Genomic DNA, 15,411 nt, shown 5'->3' with positions numbered 1-15,411 from the left:
GGCTTCAGTAATTGCAGCACACAGGCTCAGTAGTTTTGGTGCACGGGCTTAGTTGTTCCGGGGCATGTGGGATCTTCCCGGACCAGGACTCAAACCAGTGTCCCCTGCATTGGCAGGCAGATTCTTAATGATTGTGCCACCAGGGAAGTCCCTAAATCACAGTTTCTGCCATCAAGTAACTCACAGTAAGGAGGAGATGACAGAGACACATGCAAATTGCTGACATACAGTCTGGCAGGTGCCATGTGGACGTGGAGGTGGAATACTCTTGAACCACAGATGAGCAAACATTGCTCTGTTAATTCCATGGAGTGTCATTAATGGTTAACAGGCCTGGGCAGGTCAGGGAAGTCACACAGAGCAGGTAGGGCTTGAAGGATAAGTGGGGATTTACCGGGTGGGTAAGAGGAAGAAGGGAGCCCAGCAGTGGGATCAGCATATGCACAGACACAAAGGCTTTAACGTGAATGTGGAGTCAGAATAATGTAGGGGAAAGAGAGCCTGCTTTCAGACCAGGAATGTCTGGGTTCAAATCAGGTTCCATCCCTTGCTCAGAGGCTGGGCAAGTTACTTAGTGACGCAGGGTTCACATGTCCCATCTATAGATGGGAGACAGTGTTATCTAGGTTTATCTAGGTGAGTGGAATGAGAAACAAAATGTCTAGTTCTGTGGAATAAAGAATGGTAAATATAGTCAGGTCAGGAGGTGTGTAGGAAGGCATTTTAATACAGTAAGTCCCCTACATATGAACCTTCAAGTTGCGAACTTTCAAAGATGCGAATGTGCCCCTGTATGCCAGCTGTTGTACTGTACTACTGTACCTTTCAAGGTACTGCACTGTAAGATTAAAAATATTTTCTTTATTTTTTGTGTTTTCTTTAAGCTCTTTAGTGGAATATAATTGCTTTACACTCTTGTACCACTTTTTGAGGTACACCGAAGTGAATCAGCTGTATTTATACATATATCCCATATCCCCTCCCTCCCGCTCTCCCTGTCCTGGCCCTCTAAAGCATCACCCATCATTGAGTTGATCTCCCTTTGTTATACAGCAACTTCCCACTAGCTATCTGTTTTACAGTTGGTAGTGTATCTATGTCTATGCTACTCTCTTACTTCATCCCAGCTTCCCCTTCGCCCCTCACCCCCCACCCCAGCCCCATGTCCTCAAGTCCATTCTCTACATCTGCATCTCCACTCTTGCCCTGTCACTGAGTTCATCAGTACCATTTCTTCAGATTCCATATATATGAGTTAGCATACGGTATTTGTTTTTTATGTATTATTTGGGTGAAAAGTATTATAAACCTACTATAGTACAGTACTATATAGCCAGTTGTGTTAGTTGGATTCCTAGGCTAACTTTGTTAGATTTACAAACAAATTGGACTTAAGAACGTGCTCTCGGAATGCAACTTGCTTGTGTGTAGGGGACTAACTGTATCCCTGATGGACAAAACTCACATTGACTTTTATTCTTGTTGTAGGTTAAAGCAGCCACTGGAGAAGAGGTGTCAGCTGAGGATCTTGGAGGTGCTGATCTTCACTGCAGGTGAAACAGAAGCAGTTGTTTCTTTCCAGGATCGATTGTCACTTGTTTGTTCAAAAAAAGTTTTAAATTATTTTTTCCAAGTGTTAAACTTGCCAGATCAAACCAGTTTATTGGTTCTAGATCTGCTGTTTTAGGGTTTAAGTCTTTAGAATTCCACTTCTAAGAAAGAACATCAACTTTTTCATTATAGCCTAGAAATACTGGAGAAACAGGTTTGTTATTTATTTAACAGACATCCATTGAGTACCTGTTATGTGCCAGGCACTGTTTAGGTATTTGAGTAGTAAGATAGACATTGTCTTTGATCTCAAGAAGCTTATAGTCTAGTGAGAGAGGTTGGCAATAAAGAAATAATCACCAGGGCTTCCCTGGTGGTGCAGTGGTTAAGAATCCGCCTGCCAGTGCAGGGGACATGGGTTCGAGCCCTGGTCTGGGAAGATCCCACATGCCGTGGAGCAACTAAGCCCATGCACTACAACTACTGAGCCTGTGCGGTAGAGCCTGCGAGCCACAACTACTGAGCCCATGTGCTGCAACTACTGAAGCCCATGAGCCTAGAGCCCATGCTCCGCAACAAGAGAAGCCACTGCAGTGAGGAGCCCGCTCACCACAATGAAGAGTAGCCCTCACTCACTGCAACTAGAGAAAGCCCTCCTGCAGCAATGAAAACCTAATGCAGCCAGTAAGTAAATAAATAAATACATAAATAAGTAAACTTATTTTTAAAAAAAGAAAAAAAGAAATAACCACCGAAAAATTATATAAATATGTATACATGATAAGGGCTACAAAGAAGAAGTAGAGGGAAGGCATATAGAAAGTGAAGTTAACCCAGGGATGTGCAGGCATTATGACTTTTTAAATAAACTCTTGTTAAGTGGAGCACAGGGTGCTGGATAGTGAGCCGTGGTTCAACAGCAGACCACAAGAGAATCTGAAATAGAGAAGCTTATTAGTCACAGGTCCTGGAGGAAGTACACAGCACGCCTTGAGGGGCCACATGAGGTGGTCAAGGCAGAGGCCCAGAGAGAGAGAGAGAGTACCCGGGGTGCATGTTTTTATTAGGGTCTGTGGTTGGAGTGCTTTGGGGTCCCCTGACTAGGGCTGGATTGGTCAATCAAACCAAAAGATTGGGATAGTGGTAAGCTCCACGGGGATTTTATCTAAGCCCATAGGCGCTGAGAGGCAGGGGAGACTGTTGATCATAAGGGCTGTTGGGGAAGCCATATGAGGACTTACATTTGCTTGTGACTGAGCTGCTGTCTAGGGCTTGTTTGAGGGGCTGGTGTCTATTTGAGGTCCCTGCAGGCTGCTTGGCATGCTGAGGGATAGCTTAGCTAAATGCTCAAGAACGGGTAAATGCTTCGCTGGTTCTCTGAGGAGGGAAAATGTCTGCTTTGTGGCGTCTGCCAATATCTCTGGTATAAATTATCCCGCCATAGCTGATTTTAAGTGACCAGCGGGACACCGCTGAACATGCGCTCAGAGAGAGATGCACATAGCTGGCTCTTGTGAGTCAGGCATGAGCCAGCTCCATCCCATTGCTGGTCCACCCATTTCAGGTTAGAGTTCAGGAGTAAGAAGACCATCTGCCTCCTAGAATTTTGTGAGAATTAAATGAGATGGTATGTGTAAATTGCTTGAAACCTGTTTTAAAATAAGTACCTGCAGTTGTTAACTGTCATTATTATTGTTAATCATCGTTATTGGTCATTAAATGTTTTGGACTTTTTCTTTTATGAGCAGGTAGGAAACCATCAAAGAGTTTTAAGGAGAGATGTGATATTATCAAATGTTTCATCAGAAAAAAAAAATCTCTTTGGCTGCTAAGTGGAGGCTGCTTAGAGGGTTGGCAAGAGTGTATGTGAGGGACCAGTTGGGTGCCTGTATCAAGAGCATAGCTGAGAGAGGCTGGTGGCTTAGATGGTTATGTTAGTAGTGAACGTAGTGGGGGAGTAATCAGAGTTGTGCTCTATTTTAGAGGTGGAGTTGAGGAACTTGGTGGTGGATTTTATATATGGGGCACAGGAAGGTGAGGTGACAGAGATGATGACATGGAATGGTTTCATTTCCTGAGATTCCGAAGACGGCAGGAGGGGCAGAGTTGGGGATGGTGCAGGGAGAGCAAGTATTGCTTTTGAACCTGCTAAGTGAGAGGTGATCCAGACATCCAAGTAGAGATGCTGAGTAGGCAGTTAACTGTAAGAGTCTGGAGCCTAGATCAGTGCTCGAGAACCAGCAACACAGGATGGAATTTAAACCATGGGACTAGATGAGCTCACCTCGAGGTGAGTGTAGATAAGGAGGAGGGCCCAGGACTAGACCCTAAAGAACCCAGACATAAATGGCAGGTGGATCTAATCACTGAGCTCAGTGGCCTGCGAGGTGCAGTAAACCTGTCTTTGCTTTGCCAAATGACAAACCAGGGAGGCGGGTGGCTGTGGGAGCAGTCTAGTTAGGTGGGAGACAGAAAATAGGTACAACATTTCCACTCTCCTATCAAAGAACCCTGCCATGCCTTTTGAAGAGTTGGCTAAGGAACCTACCTTTGTCTCAGTCTTTCATCCACTCCTTTCTTTTTGAGCACTTATTTGTGGATAGATTGATTGTACTGTTACAAGTAATACTGGAAAATTTCAGGCCTAGTCCCTGCCCTTAAGGATTTAGAATTTAACTAGGCAGATAAGAGATATAAATGAATGAACTAAAAAACAATTACAAAACAAATATGCTAGTATGCTTCCAGTTTTACACCTAGAGGCAAAAGGCAGAGAAAAGCTTCGAGAGCTTGAGTTTTCTGCCTGGGGTTTTTTTTTTTTTTTTTTTTAATTTATTAATTAATTTATGGCTGCATTGGGTCTTTGTTACTGCACGTGGGCTTTCTCTAGTTGTGGCAAGTGGAAACTACTCTTCGTTTTGGTGTGCAAGCTTCTCATTGCGGTGGCTTCTCCTGTTGCGGAGCACGAGCTCTAGGCATGCAGGCTTCAGTAGCTGTGGCACACAGGCTGAGTAGTTGTGGTGCACGGGCTTAGTTGCTCTGCAGCATGTGAGATCTTCCCAGACCAGGGCTCGAACCTGTGTCCCCTGCATTGGCAGGCAGATTCTTGACCACTGTGCCACCAGGGAAGACCCTTCTGCCTGGGTGTAAACAGAAGACTTACTTATTTCGATGAACACTACTGTGAGCAGAGATGCAGCGTTTCTCTTATCTGGCCATATACTGACCATTTCAGGGAGACAGTGGAGTAGATGTTTCAGCTTGACGAGAGAGAAGATGCAGGTAGAATAGAAACAGGACAAAGGGGGCTGCCACTGTTTGTAGGTGCTTAATCAGGGGAAGGAGATGAAGATAGTATTTGAGGAGCATTAATTAAGAAATTTTTTTTGACTGTTTAAAAAAAGTCATCTGGTGCCCATAAAAGTTGTAGGTGGTATATCAAGTTAGGGGTGTAGCTTCTAGGATTCATCTTCCATTTGCCTCACTTGTTACCCCTGTTGACTAGACAAACTACTTAACTTCCCAGAGCCTCATTTCCTCAAGTGTAAAATGGAGATATGAATAGTTCCTGCCTCACAGCACGGTGTCTGTGGCATACTAAGCGCTCTATTACTTCTAGCTATTATCGTTAATAATAGCCTGTTTAAAATCGTGGGACGGTGATTAGGTGGTGACGGCTTTTTTGGGAACAGTGTCATAAAATTTACTAGTCACAAGTTACTTTGGGTTCTCTCTGTCATTGTAAATACGTATTTATACGTCTCTGGTTTGTCATCCTTAGTAGTTAATTTGACACAGAGCTTTACGTAATAAAGTGTCTCATCAGAAGTTTCCCTTTCCTGCTGTTTCGGTAAATACTAGACAGTTTTTAAAAGAAGCCATTTTATTTTAAATATTTACTGATTTGGAAGTAGTCCTTTCTGCTTCTCTTTGCTTACTGAGCTACCACAGTGTAGCTAGAAGTCAGCAATTATAGCTAGTATTACGTATGAAGCATTCGAAAGATGGGGTCAGTTGTAAAATGTCCTATTAAATTAAAGAAACAGGTCTGCTATTTGCAAAGGGTTGGAGGACTATAAACAGGAGCACACATGGTCCCTGCTCTTATTGAGGAGCACCCAAGCCCGAGGTGGACAGTAACATGAAAACCACTGAGAGAGCCCAATTCTAAGACACGTCTCCCAAGGATCTGGTGTTTTCCTTAGACAAGACATCAAAATTTAGACTGCGGCAGCTTAGTCCTTGCTCATAAAATGAACTAAAATTCTGTTTTTTGCAGGTGTGTGTGTATATGTATTTTTTTTTTCTGTTTTTTTCTGTTTTTTGGTTGTGCCTCGCGGTATGCAGGATCTTATAGTTCCCTGACCAGGGATCGAACCCGTGTTCCCTGCAGTGGAAGTATAGTGTCTTAACTTCTGGACCGCCAAGGAAGTCCCTTCAAGTGTATATTTTTGCCTGATTTTATAATTTTTTTTTTTTTTTGTTAGGAAATCATAGTACATCTATAAGTGAAATAACAAGCCATCTAATTGGAACATACCTAAGAACCAGAGCATGCCTATGCTTTATTCATGTTGAATTTGAAATTGAGCAGGAACTTCCATGGCCCTTACCACAGTTTCATGTTATTGATATCCATTTTCACCATTGATCTGAGGGACAGAGTTTTCAAGCCTTTGTGCATGCTACCTGTGACAGCTTACTCTTGGGTTGCAACTTCGTAAGGAAGGCCTCAGCAGCCTCTCAGAAATGAGAGGCCATATATGGCATTTTCATTGGGGTCTCAGTGAGGTACAAACACTTTTTGTTGTTACCAACTACATCACGAAAGCTTGCCAGCTGCAGTTGAACTTTATCATATATGATTTCGTCTGAGGTGTATGGGATGAGCATTAAATAGAAGTCCTCATCAGCAGGGTCCTGTGATCTAGTAGAAGAAGGTCAAGATTGAAAAATAGAAGGTGTGGGTTCTTATGCAGGTACTGCTGGTCCTAGGGCAAGTACTTAACTTTCACGTACCTCAGGTTTTCCTGTTTGTAAAACAAGATTAATGCTGTTTTGCCAGGGATGTTATGAAGATCAAATTAGATGACAGTTATTAAAGTGTTTTGGAAGTAAAAAGACATCATCCTTAGATGAGAGAAGATGCTTGGGGTTTAAGGTATTTAATTATTTTCCTTTTCCCTGTTCTGATTATTTTAGTGTGCTTTACTCTGTAGAAAGTCTGGAGTAACTGACTACTATGCTTTGGACGATCATCATGCCCTTCACTTAGCTAGGAAGGTTGTGAGGAATCTAAATTACCAGAAGAAAATGGATGTGAGTTGGATCTGTTCTTGTATTTTTTATTTTCCCAAAGCCTTTTGGTTTATGTCACCTTCAATAATGTCTTTAAACAGGCTAATGTGATTGTTCCATATTTCTGCAGGTTACCACTGAACCTCCTGAAGATCCTTTATTTCCTGCTGATGAATTGTATGGAATAGTTGGTGCCAACCTTAAGAGGAACTTTGATGTCCGAGAGGTGTGTAGAGTGGAACTGTGAGCTGTAAGCTGTGCTGTCATAGTTTATGATGTGGTTTAAACTTTGTGTGAACTATAAGCTGTGTGTGTCCATTTTCAAAGCTGAAGTCTGTTTAGATATGTTCATCCCTAAACTAAGGGACTGTTGTGGGTCTCGGTAAGGAGCAACATATAAGGGAAGGATATCTTACTGAAAGAGGTGGGGGGGGAACCTCTTAATATTGGAAAGTTTTCATTGCATGATGACTAAGCTTGCTTTGTTCATAGTCCTGTAGACGTTAGGAATGATGTAGGACAACTTTATAATTTCTAGTTATTTCTTTTTTGAGTTCTTATTTCAGGAAATGGATGAGATGTCAGTAAGTTGTTGAGAGGGAAAAACACCCTTTTAGATCAGTATGACGTGAGCAAAGATTAGACTTTTGATTACAGTTGAAGATGTTGCTGTGGGTACAGATCATCTTCTGTGGTCAAGGTTGCCAATTTTTAGTGCTTGCATATAGCATGTCATCTTTTACTTCGCTCAGTGTCCATATCAGGCAGGGTAGTTTTTAAATTAGGAAATTGTCCTAATATCAGATTCTGTGCTAATATTTTGTTATGGTTCCCCTTGACTGTAAAACTATTATGTACTAATTGTGAAAAATATAGAAAATACAGAAAAACATAAGATTGCTTGTAATTCCACCATCCAGAGAAAGCAGCCAACATTTTGGTGTTTTGGCTTAATCTGTATGTATACATTTTTATGTAGTTCAGATAGTATATACATATATATATTATATACATACATATATATATATATATTTAATTCTACTTTTTCCAGTTTCAATTATAATATCTCTCCATTATTTTAAAGTTCTTCATGAAATGTTTTTTTGTGGCTAGGTCCTAATTCTTATACTAGTATCTGGTAACATGGAAGGCACTCAATAAATATTTTTCTGGATGAATTGATGAATGCAATATCCCACTTATGGATGTATACAAATATTTATTTAGGCAATACCCTATTATTGTTAGAGGGTCTTAAATCCTGGATTTTAATGGAGCTTCAACTGGTACTTCACTTTAGCAAGGTAACTTAGTTAACTATAAGTTTTAGAATTAGGTTTTTAGTTTGACTTTTTAATTAATTACAGGCATAGGAAAAAATGGTACTTATAATCTGATATGCCTGAAAAATGAGTTGTTCTAATAGTCAAGTTTTCTAGGTGGCTAAGGATTCATTCTTTCAAACATAATCACTTTTTTCATTTATTCGACAGTATTTATTGAGTGTTTTTTCCATGAAGGTGTTGTTTCAGGCACCAGGGGTATAGAAATGAGCAAAACAGATGCAAATCCATGTCTTCATGGTAGTTCAATTTCATTTTAATGGATATCTTTGTATAAAGGTAGACTTCTGCCTTCTTAAATTATACCCTGAACTTCTACCTTTTGCTGATTCATGTTAATCATTGTGATGATAATTTATTATATTTATTGTATCAATAGCAAATAAGCCTTGTATAGAGGTCTTAGTAGTATATGGAGCTGTGTGACAGCATTGAGATATTAACTGAAAAACCCAGGTTATAATCCTTGTTTCCCCAGTCAGTGGTACTGGGGTTGAACCTCTCTGAGCATTGATTTCCGCTCCTAGAAATAGGAAAAGTACCATATGATATGTCTGCTTCCTAAAGTTTGATCTTTGTAAAGATGAGTTAGTATATTTTATGTAGCTGAGTGGACTTCATCATAAAGCAAATAGAAGGGGGTTTCACATTAAGTGGCCCCAGGTTGCTCTGACCTTTTGAATGGCTTTATCTTTGTGTGGAAGAATGGTCATTGTTATGTGTTTGTTTTTCAAAAGGTGTAATTTTGGAGCTACATAGCACTTAGACAACAGTTATATCCCCATTATATTATTTGACCTTTTAGGAAAATAACTAAAACAATTCAGAGTAAGCTATTCACTCATTTTTCAGCCTTTGTGTCTTATAAAATAAGGCTTTGATTGATGTAGTAGACAGGAAAAAAGAAGTTTGACCTGGATAGAAAAAATGATTGTAGCATCCAAAATAGTTTCTGAAAAAATTTGGAATATGCTTCATGTTTAGAACACTTTGAAATCGTCTTGATGTACAATCATGAGCACTGAGGATAAACTAGTAACTTTGACTCTGTAGATTAATTATACGTGTATACGTGTGTATGTGTGTCAGATTCAGAATCAATGAACCTTTATTGAAGGCTTAATAATAATAGCTGCCTTTTGATGAGTGCCAGGCAGAGTGCTGTGTTATTAACTCTTAAGTATTATTATTATTGTTGTTGTTGTTGTTGTTGTTATTACTTTTTTTTTTAAACAGATGAGGAAACTGAGGCTTTGGGGATTTGAGGTAACCAGCCTGTGACTCTAGTTTCTCAGTAGTAGAGCTGGGAGAAGCTGGGAGTCACAGCCAGTTCTTCACCTCAGCGTTATTTTCTTAGGTTCCTTTATTACTAGTTCATCACATCTTCACAACTTTGTTCCATCTTTGCAGAAGTGAGAACCAGGATTCAGAGGGGTTAAGTGATTTACTCCAGGACACACAAATCATATGGTATACCTTAGGTTGGAGCCTGTCTTCTGACTCTAAGGCTAGACCTTGCTTTCTTTCTTCTTCTTTTTTTAAAAAATATATTCTTTTAATTGAAGCATAGTTGATTTACAATGTTGTATTAATTTCAGGTGTACAGCACAGTTATTTAGTTATATATATATAATGTGTATATATATTTTTTTCCCACATTCTTTTCCCGTATAGGTTATTACAAAATATTGAGTATGGTTCCCTGTGATATATAGTAGGACCTTGCTTTCTGATTGACTCCCTGACCCTTGGCCAATACATTTGACAGCCCCTGAAGCTCCGAATCTAACAATCAGCCCTTTGTAGTCTCTGTGCTTCTCTGGTATGCAACATGGTACAGTGCTTTTATAGTGAAGTGTAAAATCAGGGCCCAGAATGCCTTCAAGGCATTAGCCACGCATGTCAAGTGAAATTCTGTTGAGAAGATTTTCTGAGTAGGGTGAAATTTTGTGAAAGTGAGAACTTCTTTACAAATCTGTTTTCCTTAAAAATAAACTTGAATGCAAAAATTCTTTTATAATATAATTGCTCAGGGACATTGTTATTTTTCCTCTTAGGTCATTGCTAGAATCGTGGATGGAAGCAGATTCAGTGAATTCAAAGCCTTATATGGAGACACATTAGTTACAGGTATAAATATGAAGAATTGAAAATGTGAACATTTTATGATGTTTTGAAAATATGAGATCTCTTGTCTCACGGCTCTGATGCACTTGGCATGAGCTTTGTTATTTGGAGTGGTGCAAATGTGTGAGTCAGTATTCAAAAGGAGCTGTTTTGTAAAGATCATTTGTAGCTGAATGGCTTCCTGGATCCAGAGTTTGAAAGGATGAGGGTGAGATGCCGTGGTATAGGCCCTCATTCTGTGACTATTTGTTAGTCTTCAATTCGACTATGAAGTTTCGTGTGATGTTTTAGTTTCCCGGAGGACAGTAGGCTGAGTTAAACCTTCTCACCGCCTCTGTGTAGGTCTTATGTTGACCCCCACAAATACTAGATTGAGAATACAGGACAGGATACCAAGTCTGAAAAAACAAAATAAGAATGTTTATTAAAGTTAACTCGTTCACCTAAAGTGTTAAGTTTGTAGGCCTTTGAAGAAATATTTGAAACGTAGACCCCAGAGCCATAATAATCTATCTTGGACAAATGGCAAAACAAATCTGGGCATTTTATTTGGTCGTATAGAAGCTCCAGAATGAGTAGTTAATCTGGAAGGCAGCATATCAGAGTAGAAAAAACAACGAGCTGCAAAAATCCAAATTGCAAATATACATTGAGGCTTAAGGATAAGTCACAGCACTTTCTCCCGGCCTGATTTATGAGCAAGAGAAGGGTTCACACTGGGAGTGGAATTTATGTGTTTGTATTTAGGTGTTTAAGTGATTAAGAGCTTTTTGTTTGATATATGGACAGGATTTGTTACCAAATAGTTCAGGATGTAACCCTCATTGTGCAGTAGTTTAAACAAGTCAAAGTTGCTTCTGCTTCTTTCTCAGAGATGGATGGGCTGTCTTTGTCAACTGTTTTTATATATTTGCCCTGGACTTGCTAAAAGACTTGTGGTACCTTTGCCCCCTAAAATACCAGGGATGGATCCACTTTCCTCCACCTCTTCTTGTCTGTACTGAAATTCAAATAAGGTTGAGGAGAGGGAGAAGGGAGGAATGAGAGGGTGAGGGGGGAAGGAGAGAGGGTGAGGGGGAAATAAGAGAGGGTGAAACGGGGGATGAGATGGGGGGAGGGGGTGAGATGGGGAGGAGGGGATGAGATGGGGAGGAAGGGATGAGGGTGACGGGGGATAAGGGGGGAGGAGGGGACGAAGGTGAGGGGGGAGGAGGGGGAGGAGGGGTTGAGGGTGAGGGGGAATGAGACGGGGAGAAGGGGATGAGGGGGGGATGAAAGGGGGAGGAGGGAATGCAGGTCAGGGGGGATGAGGGGAGGAGGGGTTGAGGGTGAGGGCCTCATGAGGGGAGGAGGGGAGGAGGGGGAGGGGGTCATGAGAGGGTGGGGGCTGTGAGTAGGAGTGAGGAGGGAGAAGGACAGATTTTTCTAAGGTTCAGGTGCTCCCTCCATGGGGGACCCTCGTGTCATGGCGCAGGTGCCCTGCTCTGCAGGACTAAAGGTGGATGGAGAGTCTGAATAGCTAACAGGGCAGAACACCTTCCGCGGCAGCACCTTACGGCTGAGACACGGGCCAGATCCCCAGCTCTCTGTGTGGGGTGGGTCAGGGCTGAGACTGTATCCCCTCTCTGCGCTGCCTCTGTCACGGGAGTGCCATTTAGAATGTGTAGCACAGGGTTTTGGCTGGGGTTTTAGGTCTGAGAGACCAAGAGAAATTGAGGTGGCCATCAAATCAGTGTTTCATTGTAACATATGAAATAAACATAAGAATTTTAAAAGATAAATCAAGACAAAGCCAGAATAAAGAATAAAAATAAGTCTTAAACAGTGCAGTGTTGTGGCCTGTCCGGAGGTTGACATTCTCTCACATCCGTGCATTTTCCGAGCTTCTGCGTTGTGTTGGACGCCCCATGCCGGGGGTCTTAGCGCAGCCTGTCCAGCTTGAGCTTGGGCACAGAGCTGTCCTTTGAGCCACTCTCACAAGCACAGTTTGTTGACACTTGGCTTCCAGGTATTTGACAGCTATTGATAGGCAAGTAGGCTTGTTGGCTGTCACTGTTGGGGAGGTCTCTAGTCCTGTCCTTCGCGTTTACAAAACGGCCTCCTGAGGTCACCTAAAATGTCTGCTTCACAACATGACAGGGTTTTCTGCCTCCTTTTCCTTCTCTCTTATTTCGTGTGTGTGTGTGTGTGTGTGTGTGGAATGGTTTTGAGACAAAAACAAAACGGGTGGAAAGGAGAAAGAAAAAGATGCAGACAGAGAAAATGAAAGTGTGGTGATCATTCTTCTAAGCTTAACTGGACTTCTTACCTTAAACTTGGTGACCACCAGGCTTGACTGCATTCCTGCTTCTGAAAGAAGTTTGTCTTTGCTGAGTTTATCCCCTTTATTTCAAGGGCCTGTCGTTACCTCAGACGTCTTAGGGCAAGCTAGTCACTTGAGACCGCTCTTAACGTTGACCTTTAAAGGGATTTGTGTCTCTGATTTGTTCCATTTCAGAATACTGTTCGTGTCTGGTACGTAGTAGGCACTCATACATGTTACATGAATGAGCAGATGACACACTAACCCAATCACCTAACCAAACTGGTTGGTCAGACGGGTGGGTAACTATATGTAACATACCCCTTTCAAGAAAGAAAAAACCCAGACTCCGGTACCTTAGAAATAAATTGTGCCATGAGCTGCTTTGTACCATAGACAAAAATCTCTGCATTTTAAACATTGATTTGAAATTAAACAGTGTATACATACGTCTGTCCATTGTGAATTAAAAGCCCTCTGAAATACATACATCTTTTTTTCAATTTTCTTTTGAGGATTTGCTAGGATATTTGGATACCCAGTAGGTATCATTGGAAACAATGGAGTTCTCTTTTCTGAATCTGCAAAAAAGGCAAGTACTGTGAAAAATGTTTCAAGGTTTTTCTGTTTTAATTTAAACATTATCAAGTAGTGAATGAAAATGTATCTCATAAATGCTTTAAAATATTTAACCAGACGCCTTTGCAAACAGAACACGGTGTGCCTGCGCTCATGAACGTGTGTGTGTGTGTGTGTGTGTGTGTGTGAAATGTTTGAAGCAGCTTTAGGGAGATTTATGTGAACATGATGAACTGTCTTGAGTGCTATTAAAAATACAAATGTTTGTTTTAGGAAAGTTCTTTTAATACTTGAATTATAACTGCTATGGATGACGTGTACATTTTCTAAGAATATAGGAATACTTGTCTTGAAGGTATTTCATGCATGTGAGGGATTCAGAGATACTGTTCATATGGTTCTGAGACATGATCTGCTCTATTCTATTTCATCATCAGTTTCACTTGATTATATTTTTACTTTTTGGAAACAGAAAGATAGTGGGTCTTGTTACTAAAGCTCCGGTTGTAAGAGGGAATTCATGAATATCTTTTGGCTTAGTATTCAATTTCATACATCATTGTCTCAGATTTACCGCAGCTTGGATAGATGTAATTCATGTACTTATTTGATAAAAATTTTTTTAAGAAAATAAAAAGGTTTAGCCTTGTTTTTCCTCTTCAAATGACAGAGTAAAATAGCAAAGTGAAAGCACTTTCATACCCTAATTAGGAAGAATTTGTCTTTGGTGGAGTGTTTTATTAGTAAAATTAGTTTCTGGATTCTGTTATTCATTATTGTTCCTCTGCCAAGATTATAAGATGAAAATAAGAGAGTAAAAGAAAATAAAAGTCATCTACACTCATGCCAGAAATAACCTTGAGTAACGTTTTGTTATGGTTCCATAGTTTTTTCTATTCCCCCTCTTTTTTTTAAACAAAATTAGTTTTGCCATATAGAGAGAGGTTTTGCTGGTTTTCATTTAATAGTATGCATAGTGAGTGTTCCTAAAATATTAAATATTCCTAATACACTGACTTTTAATGACTATATAATGCACTTATTTCAATAGAGGATATGTCAGACTGAGGCCAACAATCTCCACCTTGTTTTATTTGTTGGCTTGTCACAGATAAATCTGGGAGGAGAGCTGTGTTTGGCCTCTGACATTTCATTTGTTGAAGTAAGCCCCACAAGTCTGTCTGTTTGATTTCCTCATTCTCGTATTTGAGGTCAAGCAATTGCTTTGCAATCTTGTACTTGCCAAGGCATTTCCAGCAAGGTTAAAAGATCTGCAAATAGAGCGTACAATATAAAGGAAATGGTTTTAAGTATTTCCTTACTCACATAATCTTTAGAAGATAGGGAAAGGAATAGTTACATTTTTGTGTCCTTAAATAACAGATTTCCTAAACTCAAGGTTAAAAGATGTTTAGCAGTCATCTAAAATCCCATTTATTTCAAGTATGTTGGTAAGAAAGATATATTTTACTATAATCCTGTTGCATGAAAGAATTTCAGGTAATCATCAAGATGTGGATATCCCAGAATTATATTCTATCTTTTTAAAAGTGGAAAACCAGAGAACTGCCTTATGGTAAGGCTCAGAAATTCTCATTGACAAGCAATTCTTTCTTCTCTGTTCCTGAAGTTTCACTTGCTGTTTGGAACGTTAGTGATTGACTTCGTCTCTGACACAGGAGTTGACCTATGGCCGTGTGCCGGTGATCACACAGGTGCCTGTGCAAAGCAAGTACAGTGCAGACCACAGTCACATGTTCCACTGACAGCGGGTCCCCACGGTAGTGTTATTATTACCGTTACTATAAGGTCGCACTAGCCAAGCAGAGGGTACTCTTTCTTTGACCCAGGTGTGTTGTTTGCAGGATGTGTGATTACAGATTTGTTAACCCCCCTCTAAAAATATTTGTATTTTATTCGCTTATAGGGGGCTCATTTTATCCAGTTATGCTGCCAAAGGAATATCCCTCTGCTGTTTCTTCAGAACATTACTGGTAAGAAAGTAGCTTAACCAGTTTGGTTGCATCTATCCGAGAGCTGCACTGCCCAGTAGGGCTCATGTATTGGACAGTGCAGACGTAGAATGTTTCCATCACAGCAGAGAGCTTTGTTGGACGTGCTCTCTCTAGATTATCTTTAAAGGTTAACACTTCATGAATCTTAAATATTTGGGGGAATTTATGCATATTTTTGAATGAAGCGATTTCTGAG

The 15,411-nt window shown here is 40.5% G+C and overlaps 1 protein-coding gene across 1 annotated transcript in view; it reads left to right on the top strand.

The window, feature by feature from the left end:
* Nucleotides 1-15,411, top strand: part of MCCC2 (methylcrotonyl-CoA carboxylase subunit 2) — a 64,094-nt gene that overhangs the window by 37,587 nt on the left and 11,096 nt on the right. Inside the window, exons 8-13 of the mRNA XM_057741466.1 lie at nt 1,489-1,553; nt 6,771-6,870; nt 6,980-7,075; nt 10,250-10,322; nt 13,137-13,213; nt 15,128-15,194. Coding sequence (XP_057597449.1) covers nt 1,489-1,553; nt 6,771-6,870; nt 6,980-7,075; nt 10,250-10,322; nt 13,137-13,213; nt 15,128-15,194 — 478 coding nt within the window. The remainder of the gene's footprint in view (nt 1-1,488; nt 1,554-6,770; nt 6,871-6,979; nt 7,076-10,249; nt 10,323-13,136; nt 13,214-15,127; nt 15,195-15,411) is intronic.

The sequence above is a fragment of the Hippopotamus amphibius genome, chromosome 1 (genome assembly GCF_030028045.1).
Source record: "Hippopotamus amphibius kiboko isolate mHipAmp2 chromosome 1, mHipAmp2.hap2, whole genome shotgun sequence".
NCBI lineage: Eukaryota > Metazoa > Chordata > Mammalia > Artiodactyla > Hippopotamidae > Hippopotamus > Hippopotamus amphibius.
The sequence above is the reverse complement of the archived record's forward strand: the minus strand, read 5'-3'. Positions and strand labels throughout refer to the sequence as shown.